General features: G+C 36.2%; 3 protein-coding genes across 4 annotated transcripts in view; 2 read left to right on the plus strand and 1 right to left on the minus strand.

Moving 5' to 3' along the window:
* The window catches only part of LOC104764890 (eukaryotic translation initiation factor 3 subunit G-like), a 7072-nt gene extending 5919 nt beyond the window's left edge, over positions 1 to 1153 (plus strand). The window contains exon 3 of one of the 2 annotated variants that reach the window (XM_019241459.1): positions 428 to 1153. In XM_019241459.1, coding sequence (XP_019097004.1) covers positions 428 to 936 — 509 coding nt within the window. In that variant the 3' untranslated portion in view covers positions 937 to 1153. Of the gene's footprint in view, positions 1 to 420 lie in introns of both variants that reach the window. The other variant, XM_010488490.2, reaches the window with a different exon arrangement.
* On the plus strand, positions 1517 to 1981 carry LOC104767455. Its single transcript, XM_010491478.1, has one exon. The coding sequence runs from the start codon at positions 1517 to 1519 to the stop codon at positions 1979 to 1981; it is 465 nt and encodes a 154-aa protein (XP_010489780.1).
* On the minus strand, positions 5306 to 7141 carry LOC104764891 (protein phosphatase 2C 37-like). Its single transcript, XM_010488491.2, has 4 exons — positions 6550 to 7141; positions 6137 to 6457; positions 5932 to 6037; positions 5306 to 5830 (listed from the first exon to the last, which is right to left on the minus strand). The coding sequence occupies exons 1-4, from the start codon at positions 6994 to 6996 to the stop codon at positions 5508 to 5510; spliced, it is 1197 nt and encodes a 398-aa protein (XP_010486793.1). The 5' UTR covers positions 6997 to 7141; the 3' UTR covers positions 5306 to 5507.

Consider the following 19989-nt stretch of genomic DNA (forward strand, 5'->3'; position numbering starts at 1 on the left):
CATCTACCACATCCGCTGCGCCTGGAACTGGCAAGGCTGCGTATGTTCCGCCTAGCATGAGAGCAGGTGCAAGCACTGTTGGTTCAGACATGAGGAGGAGGAACGATGAGAACTCTGTGCGTGTAACCAACTTGTCTGAAGATACCCGTGAACCAGACTTGATGGAGCTGTTCCATCCGTTTGGAGCTGTCACGCGTGTCTACGTGGCCATTGATCAGAAAACTGGAGTGAGCAGAGGATTTGGTTTCGTCAACTTTGTGAGCAGAGAAGACGCTCAACGAGCAATCAACAAATTGAATGGCTATGGTTACGACAACCTCATCCTCAGGGTTGAGTGGGCCACTCCAAGACCTACCTAGAAAGAAATGTCAGATGAGACCTTAAAACTCTTCTCATTCTCGTCTTTCTNATGATTCAAAGGCAACAGGAGACGGTTTGTCTCAGCTGGGTAAAGGTGCAGTTCTCATGTTGTGTAGGATATGCCACAAGAAAGGAGATCACTGGACATCAAAATGCCCTTACAAGGATCTAGCTGCACCAACCGATGTCTTCGTCGACAAGCCACCCACAGGGGAATCATCTACCACATCCGCTGCGCCTGGAACTGGCAAGGCTGCGTATGTTCCGCCTAGCATGAGAGCAGGTGCAAGCACTGTTGGTTCAGACATGAGGAGGAGGAACGATGAGAACTCTGTGCGTGTAACCAACTTGTCTGAAGATACCCGTGAACCAGACTTGATGGAGCTGTTCCATCCGTTTGGAGCTGTCACGCGTGTCTACGTGGCCATTGATCAGAAAACTGGAGTGAGCAGAGGATTTGGTTTCGTCAACTTTGTGAGCAGAGAAGACGCTCAACGAGCAATCAACAAATTGAATGGCTATGGTTACGACAACCTCATCCTCAGGGTTGAGTGGGCCACTCCAAGACCTACCTAGAAAGAAATGTCAGATGAGACCTTAAAACTCTTCTCATTCTCGTCTTTCTTGTTATGGATTTTTGTTTATTGACCATTTTGTTTGTTGGTTTGGTTATGTACGAATAGATAAGAAGTTGTTCAACTTCTCTTTAATACATAAGGCATGCTACCAATTTAAGGTTGAAAGGTTTAAAAAGTGACTTACCATCACTTTTAAAAAAATGGTTTTTGCGATACGAGTTTTTATTATTATTTAATGGGACTTTGGAAACTATGTGAATTTGTTTTAACTTCTCAAGAGAGGAATCAAAATATATCATATTGAACATTTGTTTTTCCATGAATTACATTATTCTCTAAAATTATCTTGTTAATTTTCCTCTTCTTTTCGTATAATTAACAAAATGGTAGTAAGTAGATTCTTTGAATTGTAAATTATGATATTTTGGTATCATTGAATAACAATAAGAAATTTTCCTTTTGTTAAAATTTAGTCTACAAAAGAAATTTTCCATTTATTTTCAAGCTACATATATACTAGCTTAAGTAATTTTTTCTTCAACTAGAAGCTCAAATCTTAGATTTTCATCGGAAAAAAAATGAAGAAGGTTTCACAACTCAGCATTATCTTCCGTGACGAACTACAAAATCCCCACAAAGACTCTGTCCAAAATCTAGATGTCGTCGGGAAAAACCAATCTAGTTCATCGTCGGACAACGAACGCGACCGATTCGCCAGCTTGTTTTCTTCTTGGTCATCGTCTTCGTTTCAAATGCCTCTTCAGTACCCGAATTACACGAAGGAACAGTACGAGATTATGTCGGAGGAAGAAGTCGATCGACTTCTCAAACTCTATGGTCTGCCAATAGATGTCGGTGACTTGTCTTGCAAAAAAGAATTTGCAGTCGGTGCATTTTTGTGGGAGACGGGGTTAAATTCTTCACTGGATGAGCGTGATTCAGTAAACCCTAATTCTTCCAGTGGTGATCTGGATGAGAGATCTTTGATGGGATTGATGACGGTTCTCGTAAAAGATATGGTTCAATTTATATTTCGTGCGTAGCAAGTTAGGAAGTGAAACCCAACTATTGCTTGGCCCTAAAGTTTCGTTTCTGGTTGTTTATATATGGATCGTTAGTTATGGTATAGGAAGATAATTATTTACTATATCATATTACTTTGCTTGGCCCTAAAGTTATTGTCTTTTTTTCTACATCTGAACGAAAGTCAAAAGACTCAAAACCCCCAACTGAATCAGGAAAGAAAATACGGTTTAGTGCAGTTTGCGAGAAACTTACCAAACTTACTTTTATAGTTATGTGTTGTTTTGGTTTCGCCAAGGTTTTGTAATTTCCGTTCGTTTTGATTATGAAAGAAGAAAAACAATGACTAATTTTATTTATAGCATTGGTATTTTATTCATAGCGTTGATGGCATGGCATCCTCCAATCCCCATATAAAAGAGGGAAAAAAAATAGCCAAAATTCAAAAATATTATAAGTTAATTATGAGCACACCTCTAATTACCGAATGTTCAGCCTAATAAGGTATGCTCTTTTTTTTTTTTGTCAAACAATCAGGTATATATGCTCATAAATCGAAAATATTATATAGTTCTTGTGGAGCAATATATGTTATATGTGGTTGTTTCTTTGGTTTTTCTAATTTGATTTTCTACACATTTTATAAACGTGAATTCAGCTTAGCCGAGAGTTCAAGAAAACTCTAGTCAATGCATTTTTCTTGTCAAACAGTATTCATAAAAGAGAAGCAAGTCAGGTTGTAACTTGTAAGAATAAACAAGCAAGGGTTGTGACTTACAGTGTGTTTAAAAGCTGCCGAACAATGAGAAAAACAAAAGCTTCAAATAGAACGTCAAATTCTAAGACCACCGACCAAGAAGAAAGATAACACCAAAGAGTCTATCAAACTATAAATAGAAGCATCATCTACAACTATGTTTTTTTTTGGGACAACCCATCTAAAACTATGTATAGAAAAATCCTTAAACCCTAAAAATAGTTTAAGGTTGCTCGTTGGCGCTAATGATCTTCACCATGAAACTGCATCATTATCCTACTGGGATCCTTTTAAATCATGAAGATGGAGATGCGACGTTCATATCTTCTGCATATGGTGTTCTTCTATGGTTTGCATTTGCTTCGGTAGTCTTCACTCTCCAGTATTAATGTAGCAACTTTAGTAGATCGTGAACATTTATTTTTTCTTTACTTCAATTAACTATTACCATATCGAAATTTCTCTTTTACTATTTAAGACATCAATTTTTTTTCCATCGTTGACAATCACATCATTTAGTAAGAAAGAAAACATTTTCGAGTATCAAATACAATATTTTCTCTGACAATAGTGGTCTCGTAATATCCATGAGGTCATCAATCCACGTCCTCGGCTTAAACCAGGCTCAAGTCTCTCTATAAGAGTTAATTAATATCAAAGTCACCCAAATTGTAAGAAAAGATATGTTATCTATCTCTAAGCATATACCGAATGCAGAATATGATTCCAATGGGAGAATAACATTTTCTATAAAATTGTTCGTCGTTTGGAATAAAACTATCAGTAAAACGATTTGGAAAATAGAAAAAACATTACCGAGCATTTTACTTATGTGTACTGTAGTACTTGCATCGTTCAGCAAATATTATCAAAAGAACAAGTTCCTCCATTATGCTCCAAACACGTGCAACAACATTTTAAGTTAAATCACGTATACTCAATTGTTAATTTTTTTAATGTAACACAAGGAACTCACGATGTCATGTATAGCCTTCTTCAACACTAAAAAGTATGAACCATTAGGAGACATGAGTAGAATATTTAATAGGACAAAATGAAACAACATTATGATGTATAGAGAAAGAAAAAAAGGGTTAAAGAATAATTGAGAAAGATAGGTCAACATCAAATCTTGGAAACCAAATCTCACATACACCAAATAGACGCGTGTCATTGTTTGATTGTCACAAGTAGGCATAATAATCTTATCTAAGATCCCACTTGTGTTGTGTCCCTCTCAATCCCCCAACTCAACCCAACTCTTATTGTGTTGCCCTCTCACTCTTTCCACGAACCCAACAGGCAACAGCTAAAAAAAATCCATGATTGTATAACATTATGCAAGTCCAAATCTTGATAATTCTTGGCAGTGCCTTATCTTTTGATGGTGAAATCTCCAAGCTTCGACCAATTGTGCCCGTGCTGGATTATACAGTTGGGATGGATAAATGTTACCGTAGTTAGTAGTATGGTCTGATAACGTTACACTTTCTTATGCAAGAGCTTCTGCGGTTATAAAAAATGAGTTAGCACAGTAGTTCTTGTACTGTGTTCAAATTATATTCCGATAACTAAACGCCTGAAAGTCTGAAACTAACACACACCAGTTGTTTTTACTAAAATCAAAGAATTAAGATGGTTGAATAGAAGATTTTTAAAATCAAATAATACATGAAAAGATTAGTCCATGTCTAAAGACTCGCATTCATCAACCTAGCAAGACACAAAAACATATAATAGCAAAAACAACGAAAAAAGAACACAAAAACGTAACCGAACGTATGATTTAACGCCTAACAGACAATTATAAATTTATAAACATTATTGTCAAGTTAATATACAACATGATTGGATCATAAAATAAATATTTGATTATTTGGTCATTGTGGCAACTGACAAGTTGCAAGTAATGGACGGTTGCGGTTTGATTTAATATATACTACTTTTTTTTGTTCAAGTTGATATTAATAAAGTCATAAAAGAATTTGAAGATCATTTTCTTTTTCCTTATTTCTTCCTAGTTGATACTATTTTAGTCAATTAATCAAATTCCGTTTTAATAAAATGATTGATTCCCGACCTTAACTGACATCAAGCATTCGATAATGTTGGCCAGACAAGTCTCTTAATTTTCTTGATTAATTTTACTATTTTAGAATAACTAATAGTAGTAAATTATTGTATTTTTTTTGTTTTCATTGATATTCCCGCTGAGTTTCTTCCACCAAATTATTTTAAAACAATATCTTTAACGTAATTTAAAAAATCGAGAATTAACTTCACTATTATTTATCCTTGAATATTTATTTAACAATAACAAAATCGAATGCGCTAAAAGTGACACACGCTATGCCACGCCAGTGTGTCCCATGCTAATCACAAATATAAAAGTATGTAATGAACTTTGAGATTGGTTGAGGTTCGTACCAAACCGGCTTGGATTTCAAAATCAACAGCAGCAAGTGTGTAAGATTCAAGTAGATACGAATAATTTCTTTGTTTAGAACTTTAACGTATTACTGTTTACACATCTTATGCTTTACGATACCTAAAGAAAACAATACACGTATATAATATGACTAATGACTTAACCAAAAGAAATTTTATTTTTAAAAATATAGTATTACGCAATTTGCCTTAAAACAGCTCTTTTTCTTCCCCAGCCTGAATTAAGAACCGTTTAAAAAAAATAACCTTAAATGATAAAGAAAAAAATTACAATTAGGCCTTATGTAACAATTTCCTCTAATACTAATTACTACACCCACAATTAAAAGCACTAATTATAATTAAGACGACGACGACTGATTATTATTATTATTCCTCCTCTTTCTCAAGTCAACCACCACGACGCTCACGTTATCGGAGCTCTGTCTCGCTAAAGCCAACTTCGTCAAGAGCAAGGCCGCGTCTGAGCACGCGTTGTGAGAGTCCTCACCATCCGCCGCATCAGCACCTCGAAGGCACATGCGAGCCACGCCACAAGCCGTCTCATTAGGCACAACGTCCCATAGTCCATCACTTGCCAAGATCAAACACTCATCGTCATCTGTTCGATCCGTCACTGTTACCTCCGGATCCGGAATCACATATGGTTTCAAGTAATTATCGCCTGTTAAAAAAAAAATCAAAAAACAAAAACAAATCAGATTTAGGTTTTATTAATTAACTTTCCAAAAAAAGCAAAACACAGAAGGAAAGATCTAAGCTCACCAATAGCTCTAGACATGGCGAGAACTCCAAGAACCCTAGCTCCATCCCAATAAATAACCCGCCCACCCGCTTTCTGGATCCGAATCAATTCATCGGGTCGATCCGGCTGTTCAAAAAACAACACAAAACACTCTTTTAGAAACCAAACGAACTCGTTTACATATATACTAACCAATCCATTATACACATATTTACTCATAACTACCTTGTGATCAACGGAGAGAGGGATGGCAACGCCGTTACGGCAAAGCACGGCGCGAGAGTCACCGCAGTTAGAGACAACGATCTTCTCCGGCGTAACGACAGAGACAACAGCGGTAGATCCAACAGCATCACACTGAGGAGACTGCAATTCACATCTACAAGAGTTCTTCAAACTCCGATTAGCACCCGTAACTTGGCTAACTTCTTTGTCCATTTTCTTAAAACATTTCACCAACGTCTCCTTCCACTGTTCGTCGGAAGCCATAACTCCAGCCTCCTCCTTCACAATATCATGCAACCTTTCTCTACACTTCTCCGCAACCTAAAAAAAAAAAAAAAAACCATAATTAGAAACTAAACAGACGTGAAAGAGGAAATTAAGAAGTTGAAAGAGAAGGGTGTAAAATAACGTACATGAGAGCAGCCATGGCCGTCAAAGACACCGTAGAAATGAAGATTCTGGGAGTTGCGTTGAAGAAACGAAGGATGAACCGAAACAGCGTCTTCCATATCTCTCCTCCTACCACAAACCGACGTCGTACCGATCTTAGGCACATCGGAGAAGAAACAGCTCTCTGCTACTTCCGTAACAGAATTCGAATTCGTAACAACCTTGTTGTTGTTGTTTCTATCACTCCTCACATTAGTTTCCAGATCTAGAGTTCGGGGAGGGGCATGTAACACTGTCTCGCGTTTCTGCCGTTTACGGGAACTCTCAAGCGGAGGAGCGACGGCGGAGTCAGCAACAATCTTGATCGAAGGGAGTAGATCTAACCTCCGTCTTAACGAAGCACGAGTAGTTGAATCAACAGGTGCCGCTGGTTCAGTCTCACCAACAACACCACAACAAATCCCAACCATTTCGCTCTTCTTCTTCTTCTAAAAAAAAAAAAAAAACACTAATAATATCACAGCAAAAAACTTGGTTCTCCAAATTTGCAGAGATCAAAATCAATCAGTGAGAAAGAGAAGAGAGAGAGAGAGATATTATAGAGGAAATGGAATGGGATTTTTTAAAAATACAAAAGGTTTGATTTTAAGGTGAAGCAGAAGAAAAGAACAAACAAATTTTTTTTTTTTCGTTACACGTAATTAACGGGCAGGGTGGGAGTTGCTGACCGTAACCATTAACGGGCAGGATCCGACACGTACCGTTTGGTGTGACGTAACCATTTTCCTGGTTCCTAGATACAATCTAAACCGTCCGTTCTTCTTTTTTATTCTCTCTCTCTTTCCGATTTATAACACGTGTTTATCTTTCTTTTGGATACGCCGTTAACGTGGCCCAATCAGAGATCGACACAGCTTAACGGTAACGATCTAAAACTATGTGACTTTACTTATTTTATAATTAAAAAATACAACTGTAAAAATCTTATAGTCTTTAAATCATAATCTAATTAACATTTTAGTCATATTTCCCTTTATATTAATATATCTTCTTTTGTAAATCCTTGTAGGATCTCAACTTAACCTGAGTAGATCTGATAAGAGAAAATAAAATTAGTATATTTTTTTCGTATTGTGAGGTTGATTTTAGAACACTGACACTATAATAGAATCTTCAATACCAATGACTAATGAAAAAACAAAATGATATATAGGTAACCTACTATCACTAAACATATATAGTTGGTCTATTCACTCTATATTAAACAATACGTATTAATAATTTAGTATGCTAAACTATATACTGGAGTATGAAGTATATTTAAGTTTTGAATAGTTGTATAATTTACTCCCGATCCATTGGACAAAAATTACACTAGTCTACGCTTAATTTATTATTTATTATTCACTATTACATATACAATGTATATTAAAACTCTTCGTACTAAGGCTTTGAATGGTTATATGGTATGGTGTAGACCATGGTGTAGACCGAACTATGTATACTAATATTTTAGACTGTAGTATAGAGAAAACTAGTATGGAATTTATAATAGTATAGAGTGTTTGGGAAGTAAAATGAAAAATGGAGACTAACTATGAATTTACAATAGTATGAAATTGTATGTTTAGATGCATACTAGTATGGAGATTTTTAGTATGCAACAATGCGTACTAATACGCAATGGTGAATGGTAAATTAAATGTGGACTAGTCCAATTTTAGTCCGGTCCAGAATAGACTATACAACCATTCAAAGTCTAGTATGCATTTAAGCATACATTTCCGTACTATTAGTAAATTCAGAGTTAGTCTGCATTTTTATTTTACTCCTCAAAAGTTGCATACCATTATAAATTCTATACTATTATTCTCCATATTACAGTCTAATGTTTTGCATACCAAAATATTGATATGCATTATCCGGTCTACACCATATCCTACAATCATTCAAATCCTTAAAGCAGACCAAAAAAATGTATATAGATAGTTATATTTTTGTATGTAGTTAATGTTCACTTTATACTAACATGTGTTTTATTGGTCTATATTTGGTCCGAAGTTAGTATGGAATATATCAAACAAATGTATAAATGGTAAAAAAATAGCGGACTGGTTCGATATTTGTCCGGTCTGAAACGTATCAACCAATCATTCAAGGCCGTAATTATTTTCTATTTTAACAACAGAATCTAGCTAGTAATATCACTATACCATTCATATCATCTCTCATAAACATGATCAGAAACATTATAATGTTTTGAACTCTAGTTTTCAAGTATGATTAAATCGTTTCGATTTGTAACAGAAACGATGTCCCTGGTCGTACCATCAAGTATAAATTCGCTACAGAAAAAACGACGCGCCGTACATGAACACATAATATCTAAAGTATTTTATAGGTATATTAAGATCCAAAATAGACAGAATAATTTTTGGTTTTAGAAATAAACAAGGAATTAAGATCCAAAATATCCCGACAAGGAAATGTCGTCTGTTCTTATCTCACTTCCCACACACACATGCCAATCTAATTATGTATGTTTAGACAAACAAAAAGTATATATATAGCTTACGTACTTTTGTGGGTTAAAATATTTCAACGGATGTAAATTTGAAGCTAGTTATACTTCTAATTCTTTTTTCCGTTTGGTGTTAATGTTTTTGATAAACGATCATAAATTCACAACCTAACTCAATGAACTAACCAGTAGGCAGTAGTAGATCCGTAAAAGTTATAAAAAGTGGAAAAAAATGTGAGAAGGTTATAGCGGGTGTGAAATATACCAATATGGGTATTCACAAATTCAAAATTTTTAGTTTTTGCTCAGATATTATATAGTACTCCATTAACTATTGACAAATGATCTAATGCATGATTACATCATTTGATTACAAATGTTTCATCTCATTCCCACGCATTGTCCCATGCTTATAGATATTGGTTTACAACGAAAAATGCTCGAGATATTTTGGTTTCGTACTGATTGATTAAAAGATTTTTTATTTGTTCATGCATGATTCCTTCTATGCTTGTGCTTGTGTTTGCTTAGTCGATATATGTGTTGCATAGTCGACACGTGGTAATGTTCGCCCTCCCACTTGTGCTTGGTTTCACTTCACATCACCGATTCGCACAGTTCACGAAGAGGTGTCTTCGATCACGTCTATTTTAAAACACACGTACGTAGTCGTCTTTTCGTATATTGTAAAGGAAAAAAACCCAATTAATCTTGAATCCGAAGAGACATACTAGTATATAGTATTAGTATAGAGACTGGTCTACAAAATATCTCTCTTGTCATAAATAAATTGTTTTTAGATATCTTCCACTTCTTATTTATTATTCTGGTTTATATATATATATATATATATATATATATATATATATATATATACAAAGGAATCCTTAAAGAGAAGGTTTCCTAAGATCATCATCGATCACGAGTGGAGAAGAATCTAGCTAAACAGTTGAGTCTTTTTGGCCTCGTAAAATTTTAACCAAAAATCCAAAACCTTCTGTATCGATTTTTGATTATCATACCAGTTCATGAATACTAACGTTTAAGTACAAAGATATACTAATTACATTAGAAAAAATTATACTACTATAAACAAAAAAAAAAAAACAAATATGACGAAAAGTCTCATTTTACAAAGCAGATAATTGTAGGTACTTACGTGAATTAATTACAAATGCTTTGCCAAAAAAATCAGCAAACTATAATTTTGTTTTCACATCAATATTTTAGTGAAATCACTCAACAGATATCTAGTCATGATAATCAAATACGTTAATAATTTCAATCAAGTTCTTGTTCTTGATCAGAACGTCACACAACAACAACTACCAAAAAAAAACAAAGTAAAATTGTAAAACCCATAACAAGAGAGAAACAAAATCATTATTTCTCAAAACTTTCTATTTTAGATTTTTTGTGATAATTAATGTTGTTGCATCTGCATCACACCACACCACACCACACTAACTCCATCGTATCCAGCTGTGATGTAAAAAAAATTAAATGCGTCTACGTAATGCGTAAGCCCGTGAGAGAGAGTTCGAAACACGCGCCCTTCACTTTGTACCTACTGTAGTAAAGAGAACGAACTCTGAAAACTGGAGGACTCCTGCCAAAAAAAGTATCTTGTCTTGTTTTTTTTTTTTGTTTAAACTTAAAAAGCCTCCAAGACGAGGTTTGAACGACACGTGTTTGGTCTGACGTGGATACTGTAAGATGCTTCCTCGGTGACTTCTCCATGACTTGATTTCGGCGCTTCTCCACGTTTCCATCAATTACACGCATACGGCTCTCTCACTAATTTTCTCTATTTGTTCTTCAAGTCCTCGTACTATATTTTTATTATCAATTACAACACCATATGTTTTAAAACGGTAGGAATTTATATATACAATGAATCTTAAACTATCACAATTTGGATCCCTTAGATGAACATTTAACTCTACCCATAGTAAATTAATGTATATGCATTGACTGAATAAGAATTTGGTATTTATTTTAAAATCTTAACTAAATTATAAATATAAAATTTGTTTCTAGTTCAGCAAGAACATTATGGTTTCGATTATCATGAATTAAAAAAAAAAAATCTTTTGAAAATCTAACAATAATTAATTATGAAAAAACCACATTACAAGTTCTTGATCATCACCTACATTATGTGTATGGGAATCTGGAACAATTGATAACATCCTACAAATATGGTGACAATATGCAAATATTGAAACAAATTGGTCTCTCTTTATAATAGTATAAATAGAATATCGGATCGGCCCTTGGATATTTTTCTGATAAGCTATAGGATGTTTACACACGTCCTCTTTGGTATAAAGGAAAGCAGTTCTAATCTCACCAAGCTAGGGACAGCTATAAAGTACGACAAACCAAATGTACTAGAACACGTTGCATGTTTATAGCTGTCACGAAACAGACCTACCACTACTACCGCCACGTGACGGTCAAAAAGAAAGGTTTCTGGCCAAACCTGTAAAGCAAAGAGATCACCGGCACGAAACCTAACACATCACGAATTCGACCGGTCTCGCTCGACACGTTATGCATGTTTTTTTTTCTTCTGGTTCGTTTAATTATAAGAGTTGGCCAGTTTGGTTGATTACATTAAATATTCAATTAGGAGAGACTAAAATTATTTCGTACTAGTTTGTACACGTAACCTTAAATTAATTGTCTTAGAAACTTCTTTCCATATGAGTCATGACTCACGAATCATGACAAAGAAAACTTCTTTCTATGTGTTCTCCCTACCCAAGAAAAATGTACTCATTTTTATAATTGGAAGTTTCCGCATTTGTTATTTAATTTTGAATTTAGTCGAGTTCTACAGAGTAATTAAGTCATCTAAGGTTTTAATTTCTATTTAAATCCCAATCAGATGACTCGGATACTGGAAAAGATAGTAAAATTTTTAGTAGCGCTATGATTTAGGCAAAATTCTCATGTAGTAACACTCGAGTATATATACGTCCAACTACGCTAGTGTCCTGTAAATTCAGTCGACTATGCTATGTTGAAGATATCTTAAGAGGCTTGCACAATGCAAATCCAAGATTCTGAAATTAACCTGAGACATTTAATAATTCTACGATGTCTAATATTTTGATTCTTCAAAGATAATAGTAAATAAATAAATCTGTTATTTATTTTAATTGCGTCTACTTTTTGACATTTGTGTACGTAAACTATTTTATATATCGCCGTGGAATCGGCATGCACCATGACATTTTCCCAACATGCAAGGATACGACACATTATTTTAATAATCACCAATTTTCTAGTATTATTTCTTTCCGTAATTAAACTTCACAACCTGGGACGATGGGACCTAGCGCATTCACTGTAAAATGTAAATCTATCATGATCGATAACGTAAATCTATAGGAATCAATCAATTGTTTAGACCACCATTGTAGGCTGTAGCAACCGACTAAGATCATTAGCGACAATTTCTCCATCAATTGATGAAGTAGGATTAGTACCCGACGGCTTTGATGCCCTATACGTTCAAACCAAATATTAAGATGCGTGCACCCAAAAGAAAAACTATATTTTAACTTTTAGTTGGAGCATAGAAGAAGCCACTAACAATATGCACCAAAATCGAGCGATATACAAAGATATGACTTATGAGACCCCCCCCACAAGCATGAAGTAACAAACATATAGTGCAAATTCTGAAATGAGAAAAGTGAGAAGCCCAAATAGGAGATAGTATTCTTACTAAGCAAAAGAGGCCTTTAATTGGGCTCGTATAACGCCCTTGACTCTATCAGATGTTCCCGTTAAGCAAAATGTTCATGTCAGTCGATGAAAACCAATGTGGACAACTTGTTTCTATCCACACGTGACGTCGATGCAAATCGTCCAAATTTGTTGAACATATTTTGTTTGTCGTATGAATCTAATACATTACTCTTTGCTTGAAGAAAAAGGAAAAGAAAAAAGCATATCTATACCAAGGAAAATTAATAGCTCCTCAAGCAAAACATAAGCTTAGACTTGTGAAAAAGGTTTGAAAACTGGGAACTCACTCAATTGCATGATGATTCTTGTTCGCACTCTTCATTTACCTAACTCAAGAACTTACTTCTTATACTTAACCATGATAAGCATCAACATTCCTTACTCAAATCCCACAATCCTTTGGAATATCTGAAATCTCCATTGTCATCTCATTACATAAATTAAAGCAAGTACAGGTGAGTTCTTACCTTGGTGTATCAATCAGTGGCATATGGACTCTCTTCAAGCCAAGACATTTTTCATACATCTCCTTTCCTCTCCCTTTTCTCACTTCAAAGGAGCTGATTTATTCCTATCTTTATATATATATATATATATATATATATATATTTTAAATCAAAGATGTAAGCGAATATCGGGGTCATCGGTAATTTACCTACCCCTCGCTTCCAAGCTTTGTGTGATCATTTGACTCAAGAGTAGAATAATGAGGTCACATGTAATTTACCTACCTCTCTAAACTGATCAAAATCATCTCATCTTTTATTCTCTTCTTATTTTTTTTTTCCTGATCTTTCTTTTTAAAGTACTAAAGAGAAGAGAGAAGGGAGACATACTTTGAAAAATTGCACTGTCTTGTATGGCCCGAAGAAGAAGTCTAGTCCACTGATTTCCAACCCCAAAGTAAGAGATTAAGTCCGGTTAAAATCCTTATAAAAGTTGAGACAACGTTAGATCAATCATATATCCATTGAATAAGGGCTTTCGGGATTGTTGATAAGGTTCATAGTCTTTCTAAGCTTCAGTTCTGAGATCAAGCATAAACAAATAATCATTAGAGTGTTAGCCAAATAAGAGAAATCATTAACCAAGAGAATAATTTGACTCAAACTTTATGGTTTTGACTGACACAACTGAAACTCAAAAACAAAAATGTAGTTAGTAGATAACCTCCCCCGGACTTAAACAACATTGTCCCCAGTGTTTTCAAGTAAGAGGAAAGCAAAAAGAAACAAAAACGTATTGAAAATTGTAATGAAAAGATGAACTGTTCTCGGGTTACCCAACGGTGTCGACCGACACCATGTTAGTGTCGATCGACACTCATCACGAATGGTGTTTTGTTGACCGAAACTCCTTGTTAGTTGCAGATAGTTGTGTTGATGGATCAATCTTTGGATAATTATTCTGTTAAGAAGCACTCAAACACAAGTTAAAAGCAATATGATAGATAGACAATTCATAATTTCAAACAAAAATCAAACAAAAACTGACTCAATGCAAAAATAAAAATGACTCAAAAGGAAAAAAAAAACCTAGAAGTGGGTTGCCTCCCACTAAGCGCTTGTTTTCAGTCATTAGCTTGACTGTGTTGAAGCTCATGCATAAGGTGGAGCAGAACATGGCAATGTATACTTTCGAGATAATGTCCTCTTCATCCAAGGTGGTGTATAAGCAGTAGAAGAGTGAGGTCTACCAAGAACATGAGGATTTAGGGATGGGTTTGCTTCTCTTATGTCCTGCAAAATCATCAACAGAAGAAACAAGCGCTCTACGATAATCTCGTGGCTTGATTAACTGCAAAACAATTTTTGTATCTTTGAAATTCTTATTGATGATAGGAGGGGGTTTGGGTGAAGAAAATGCATACCTTGGCCTTACCTGAGAACTCTAGAGTGTGGAGTGGGGAGGTTTCTGTTTGGGAACAGTTGTCTGACTTGGAGCATAAGTTGTGGACAAGTTCAGTTTTGGATGTGGAGGAGTGTCGACCGATGCTGATAGGGTGTCGGTCGACACTAAGCTTGTTGCTCGTGTAGCAAAATCTTTGCAGCTTATCTCAGCAATCTTCTCAACATAAAATGTCTGTCCATCAATAGTAGGAGCTCTCCTCAGCTTATGCATCTCAAAGTTCATACTTAAACCCTCCACATTCAGTGTTATGTGTCCCTTCTGCACATCTATGACGACACCAGCTGTAGCCAAGAAAGATCTTCCTAAGATGAGAGGGTCTTTAGGCTCTTTATCATACTTCAGCACCACAAAATCAGTGGAAATCATGAAGTTTCCAACCTTAATTGGAATATCCTCTAAGACACCTTCAGGAATTCTCTGACATCTATCAGCTAAGATAAGAGATAATCTAGTTGGCTTGAATTCTGTCATCCTAAGTCTTAGAGCAACAGAATGTGGCATCAAGTTGATGCTAGAGCCAAGATCACAAAGTGAATGAGCAAACCTTCCTGTGGAGATAGAGCAATCAAGTACAAAGCTTCCAGGATCTGGTAACTTCTTTGCAATCCTACTCTGGATCATTGCACTCACTTTTTCAGAGACAACTACCTCTTGCTTCTTCTCTTTCTTCCCCTGTGGAGGCTGGTTCAGCAGAATTGCACTGACATCCTTAGTTAGCAAAGCTCCTTCCTCAGGGCTCAAACCATTTGATACCATTCTCTTCACATAGCGCTTTAGTGGTGGTGAAAGCTTTACGACATCAATCAAAGGCATCTCAATCATCATCTTATCCATCATTGCCTTGCATCTAGCTTCCTCAAGCTCCTACTTGGACCTTCTTGGCTTAGGAAAAGGAATCTTCGGTTGGTACACCTTTTCAGCAGCTGGAACCTGAGATTTTGCAGTTTCGGGTTCTGTCTGAGAAGGGTGTCGATCGACACCATCATCTGACGTTGAATTTTCTGACTCGGGTTTGGCCGATTGCTATCCTTTTTCTGCAGAAACAATTTCACCATCATTCTCATCTCTCATTGATATGGCATTGCAAGCATGTTTGGGGTTTGTCTCCGTTCTTCCAGGAAGAAAACCCTCTTGTCTCTTCACAGACCCATCAGTCTGCGCAACCTGATTCTCTAGCTTCTTAACATGGACATTCAATGCATCAATTCTTCCAGTAAGCTCTGTGTAAACATTGTCAATCTTCCCATTGAATGTCACAGTCAAATTCTCCTGACCTTGCAAAAGTTGCTCTAGCATGGCTTCCATCTTATTCTCGGAAGAAGTCTGTGGAGGAAGAGACTGATAAGATGAGTTCCCATAGGTTCTAGTATAACCATTGTTCTGTTGCTGCTTCTGGTAATCCGGTTTGGGAGTATAGCCTGAAAAGTTCCCACTATAAGGTCTGTTGCTTTGTTGATTACCGAATCTCTGACCCTGATTTCCATAGACAAAGTTGAAATCTGCTTCTTCATTCCCTGTCTCAGGTGGTGGCTCAAATGTCTCAACTTCAGCAGCAACAGATTTCTTACCCACAAGAAGATTATGCACTGAATCTAGCTTAGCATTGACTGAAGCAAGCTGGTTTGCATCAAATCCTCCATGCAATCTCTTCCTTTCAGCATATACCCTCTTAGTGCTATTGCTGGAAGCCAAATTTTCAATCAAAGCTTCAGCATCTTCTGGAAAAACCATGGTGTGGACAGTCCCTCTGATAAGCCTTAAATCTCACCCAAGATGCCTTGAAAGCTTCATCAGGTTTTTGCTTGAAAGAGGACAGCTTGACTCTCAGCTCATGTGACATTGCATCATCATAGAAATAGTTGAGGAAGGCCACCTTGGCTTGTTGCCAAGATACCAAAGATCCAGCTGGTAACTGCTTCAACCACTGAGATGCCTCTCCTGCAAGTGAGTAAGGGAAAAGCTTGCAGAAGATGTAATCCTCACTCACTCCATTAGCCTTGATACTGGTCACAAGATCCTCAAAATGCTCTATGTGGTCCAAAAGCTTCTCATTGGGCAGGTTAGAGAAAGGTCTCTGCCCAACTAGTTGAAAGTATGCAGGTTTCAACTCAAAATCATTCCTCTGGAATGGAGGAGGAACAGTAGCAGACCGGTTCTCATACACAAGATCAGCCCGGTTGTAGTCAGCAATGGTCCTGATCAAGTCTCGGTTGTTTTCCTATTTTCGAACCGGATTATTAACGTGGTTTGCAGCTCCACGTCCGTCTGCAGGAAGGGGGTGTCGATCGATACCCAGTTGGTGTCGATCGNTCTGTTGCTTTGTTGATTACCGAATCTCTGACCCTGATTTCCATAGACAAAGTTGAAATCTGCTTCTTCATTCCCTGTCTCAGGTGGTGGCTCAAATGTCTCAACTTCAGCAGCAACCGATTTCTTACCCACAAGAAGATTATGCACTGAATCTAGCTTAGCATTGACTGAAGCAAGCTGGTTTGCATCAAATCCTCCATGCAATCTCTTCCTTTCAGCATATACCCTCTTAGTGCTATTGCTGGAAGCCAAATTTTCAATCAAAGCTTCAGCATCTTCTGGAAAAACCATGGTGTGGACAGTCCCTCTGATAAGCCTTAAATCTCACCCAAGCTGCCTTGAAAGCTTCATCAGGTTTTTGCTTGAAAGAGGACAGCTTGACTCTCAGCTCATGTGACATTGCATCATCATAGAAATAGTTGAGGAAGGCCACCTTGGCTTGTTGCCAAGATACCAAAGATCCAGCTGGTAACTGCTTCAACCACTGAGATGCCTCTCCTGCAAGTGAGTAAGGGAAAAGCTTGCAGAAGATGTAATCCTCACTCACTCCATTAGCCTTGATACTGGTCACAAGATCCTCAAAATGCTCAATGTGGTCCAAAAGCTTCTCATTGGGCAGGTTAGAGAAAGGTCTCTGCCCAACTAGTTGAAAGTATGCAGGTTTCAACTCAAAATCATTCCTCTGGAATGGAGGAGGAACAGTAGCAGACCGGTTCTCATACACAAGATCAGCCCGGTTGTAGTCAGCAATGGTCCTGATCAAGTCTCGGTTGTTTTCCTATTTTCGAACCGGATTATTAACGTGGTTTGCAGCTCCACGTCCGTCTGCAGGAAGGGGGTGTCGATCGATACCCAGTTGGTGTCGATCGACACCATCGACAACAACAGCTTGCTCGTCGCCAACAACAACCTCAGCAATAGCATTCCCTTCTGCATCAAGCTTTTGGCCCTGTTCATTGCGCAAGTGGCCCTCTTGATCCCTTAAAGCACCATCCTCATCACGAATCAAAATGATTGTATTACCATCTTCAAGGATTTGGCTGCTTTTCGGTTGTCACACTCAAGTTTTCCCAACTCTTGGTTCGTAAGCTTCACAGTAGGACTAGTCTTGTTGCTCCTTGTGTTAGGCTTATTAGGCATTTACCTGAAACACCAAAGAGAATAAAAACAAAAACGTGTAAGTAGAAAATAAAAAGAAAATTTAGACGAAATTAAAAACTTAAATCTAATGGTAGATCAAAGAGTCCCCGACAACGGCGCCAAAATTTGATAAGCTCAAATTAAACCCTAGAGCTACTCTCTCAAATTAAGAGATCATTATAGTACTTAGGGGACGAATTCCACAAGGACTCAAGACTACACAATAAATTATAGAGTTTTATAATTAAGCTAAACAAATTAATTTGAATTAAAATAAACAATGCAAAATATTAAATAAAAGCTGTGAAAATTCAAGGATAAAAAAATTAGGTCTAGGGAATTTCTCAGGAAATTAAGAAATATTAAATCAATCAATAAATTAGGATTCAAGCAATTAAAATAATATCTAGAACTCTAAACTCTTCTGTAAAATAAATCAGTTCTCACTGCAAATATTATCTAAATTTAAAACCAGAAAATCCAAATCTCTTTGCAAAATTCTAGGTTAAAATCAGCTTTAAAATCAAGTTTAGATAAGTTCACAAAATTACTAAATCAAATCTCTTTGCAGAAAGTAATTTTGCTCATCAAATGTTTTAATCAGGAAAATTAATTATATTCTCATATCAATTTATTTTCCTAGGTTATTAATTCTAGATGGTCAATCAAGGATTAATATGAAGAACAACCTATGATGAAGATCTAGAAAGATAATGAATCCTAAATAAACAGATCTAATAAATCATAAAATCCCTGTGAAAAACCCTGAACCTAATAAGCAAACTACTCAGACATAATCAATGAAGACCAAAACATCTTTTCTGAATAATAAGCAATATATATCAAAAGTAAAAGAAGGAGTTGAGGAATTCTTCTCTCGAAGGAGTTCAGATCTCTCTCCCAAAAGCTCTCAATATCTCTTCTCTCAAAAAGGTTGCAGAAAATAACTTGCTAGAATAAAACTTAAGGGTTTGCAAAAAATAAAAATACTATTTATATGTCCTAAAACACATCAGTGACTTATGTTGCAAATATAGAAAACTTCGGGCAACTTTGTGAAACTTCCAAATTTGTGATTCTTCATCGGCTGAAGAGGGTGTCGACCGATGCTCCTAAGTGGTGTCAATCGATGCCCTTGTTTTGATCCAAGTCCAAATTGATTCTTCGAAATTTATGTTCCAAAATGATCCAAATTGCTCCACTTTGCTCCTTTTGTGCCAAAGTCCTAGAAAACCTGCAAAGACTCAAAAACACCCTGGAAAATAAATTAAAAAACTCTAAAAGACTTTTTATATCATGGTTAAAAACCACAAAAACGATGATATATCAGTAAGGTAAATTTTATGAGTTTTTCAAAAGGAAAAATAGATTTCAGAGGAGCGTAGTTGGCTTGCATAGTTTGATCTTCAAACTCTCCAAATTAGTTTCGAAGGTAAATTTATGAGGAGTTCGAATACGTGGATGGAGAAAGGACTGATCGGGAGGTAGAGGTGTGAAGTCTTACATTTCTTTTTCCAAACACTATCTATCGAGGATCGTCATAAACTAGAGAAAGTTTCAATATTCATAGTCTTTCTTTATGTACATTAACACATAAAAAAAAATACACATGATAGTACTTTGGTGGACGTATAGAGACGACGAACTCTCTGTCGGTTTAGCCCCAAGTCAGTAAGGTAATATTTAAACGATAACATCTGTAGACGATTTCACCAATCCATTTTGTGACTCGGCCCCTCCCTCGTTTTGCACGTTAAGAAATAAGAAGACACGTTCTTCATTTTGTTAAAAAAAAAAAAAAAATTCGACGACTTTCTTA

The sequence above is a fragment of the Camelina sativa genome, chromosome 19, assembly GCF_000633955.1.
Source record: "Camelina sativa cultivar DH55 chromosome 19, Cs, whole genome shotgun sequence".
NCBI lineage: Eukaryota > Viridiplantae > Streptophyta > Magnoliopsida > Brassicales > Brassicaceae > Camelina > Camelina sativa.

What these genes read in the sequence shown, in the direction of transcription:
- LOC104767455 (XM_010491478.1), top strand. Translation starts at nt 1,517, where the DNA reads ATGAAGAAGGTTTCACAACTCAGCATTATCTTCCGTGACGAACTACAA.
- LOC104764891 (XM_010488491.2), bottom strand. Translation starts at nt 6,996, where the DNA reads ATGGTTGGGATTTGTTGTGGTGTTGTTGGTGAGACTGAACCAGCGGCA. An exon ending in ACGGCCATGGCTGCTCTCAT is followed by an intron (nt 6,458 to 6,549) that starts GTACGTTATTTT and finishes TTTTTTTTTTAG; the next exon opens with GTTGCGGAGAAGTGTAGAGA. An exon ending in CGCCATGTCTAGAGCTATTG is followed by an intron (nt 5,831 to 5,931) that starts GTGAGCTTAGAT and finishes TTTTTTTAACAG; the next exon opens with GCGATAATTACTTGAAACCA.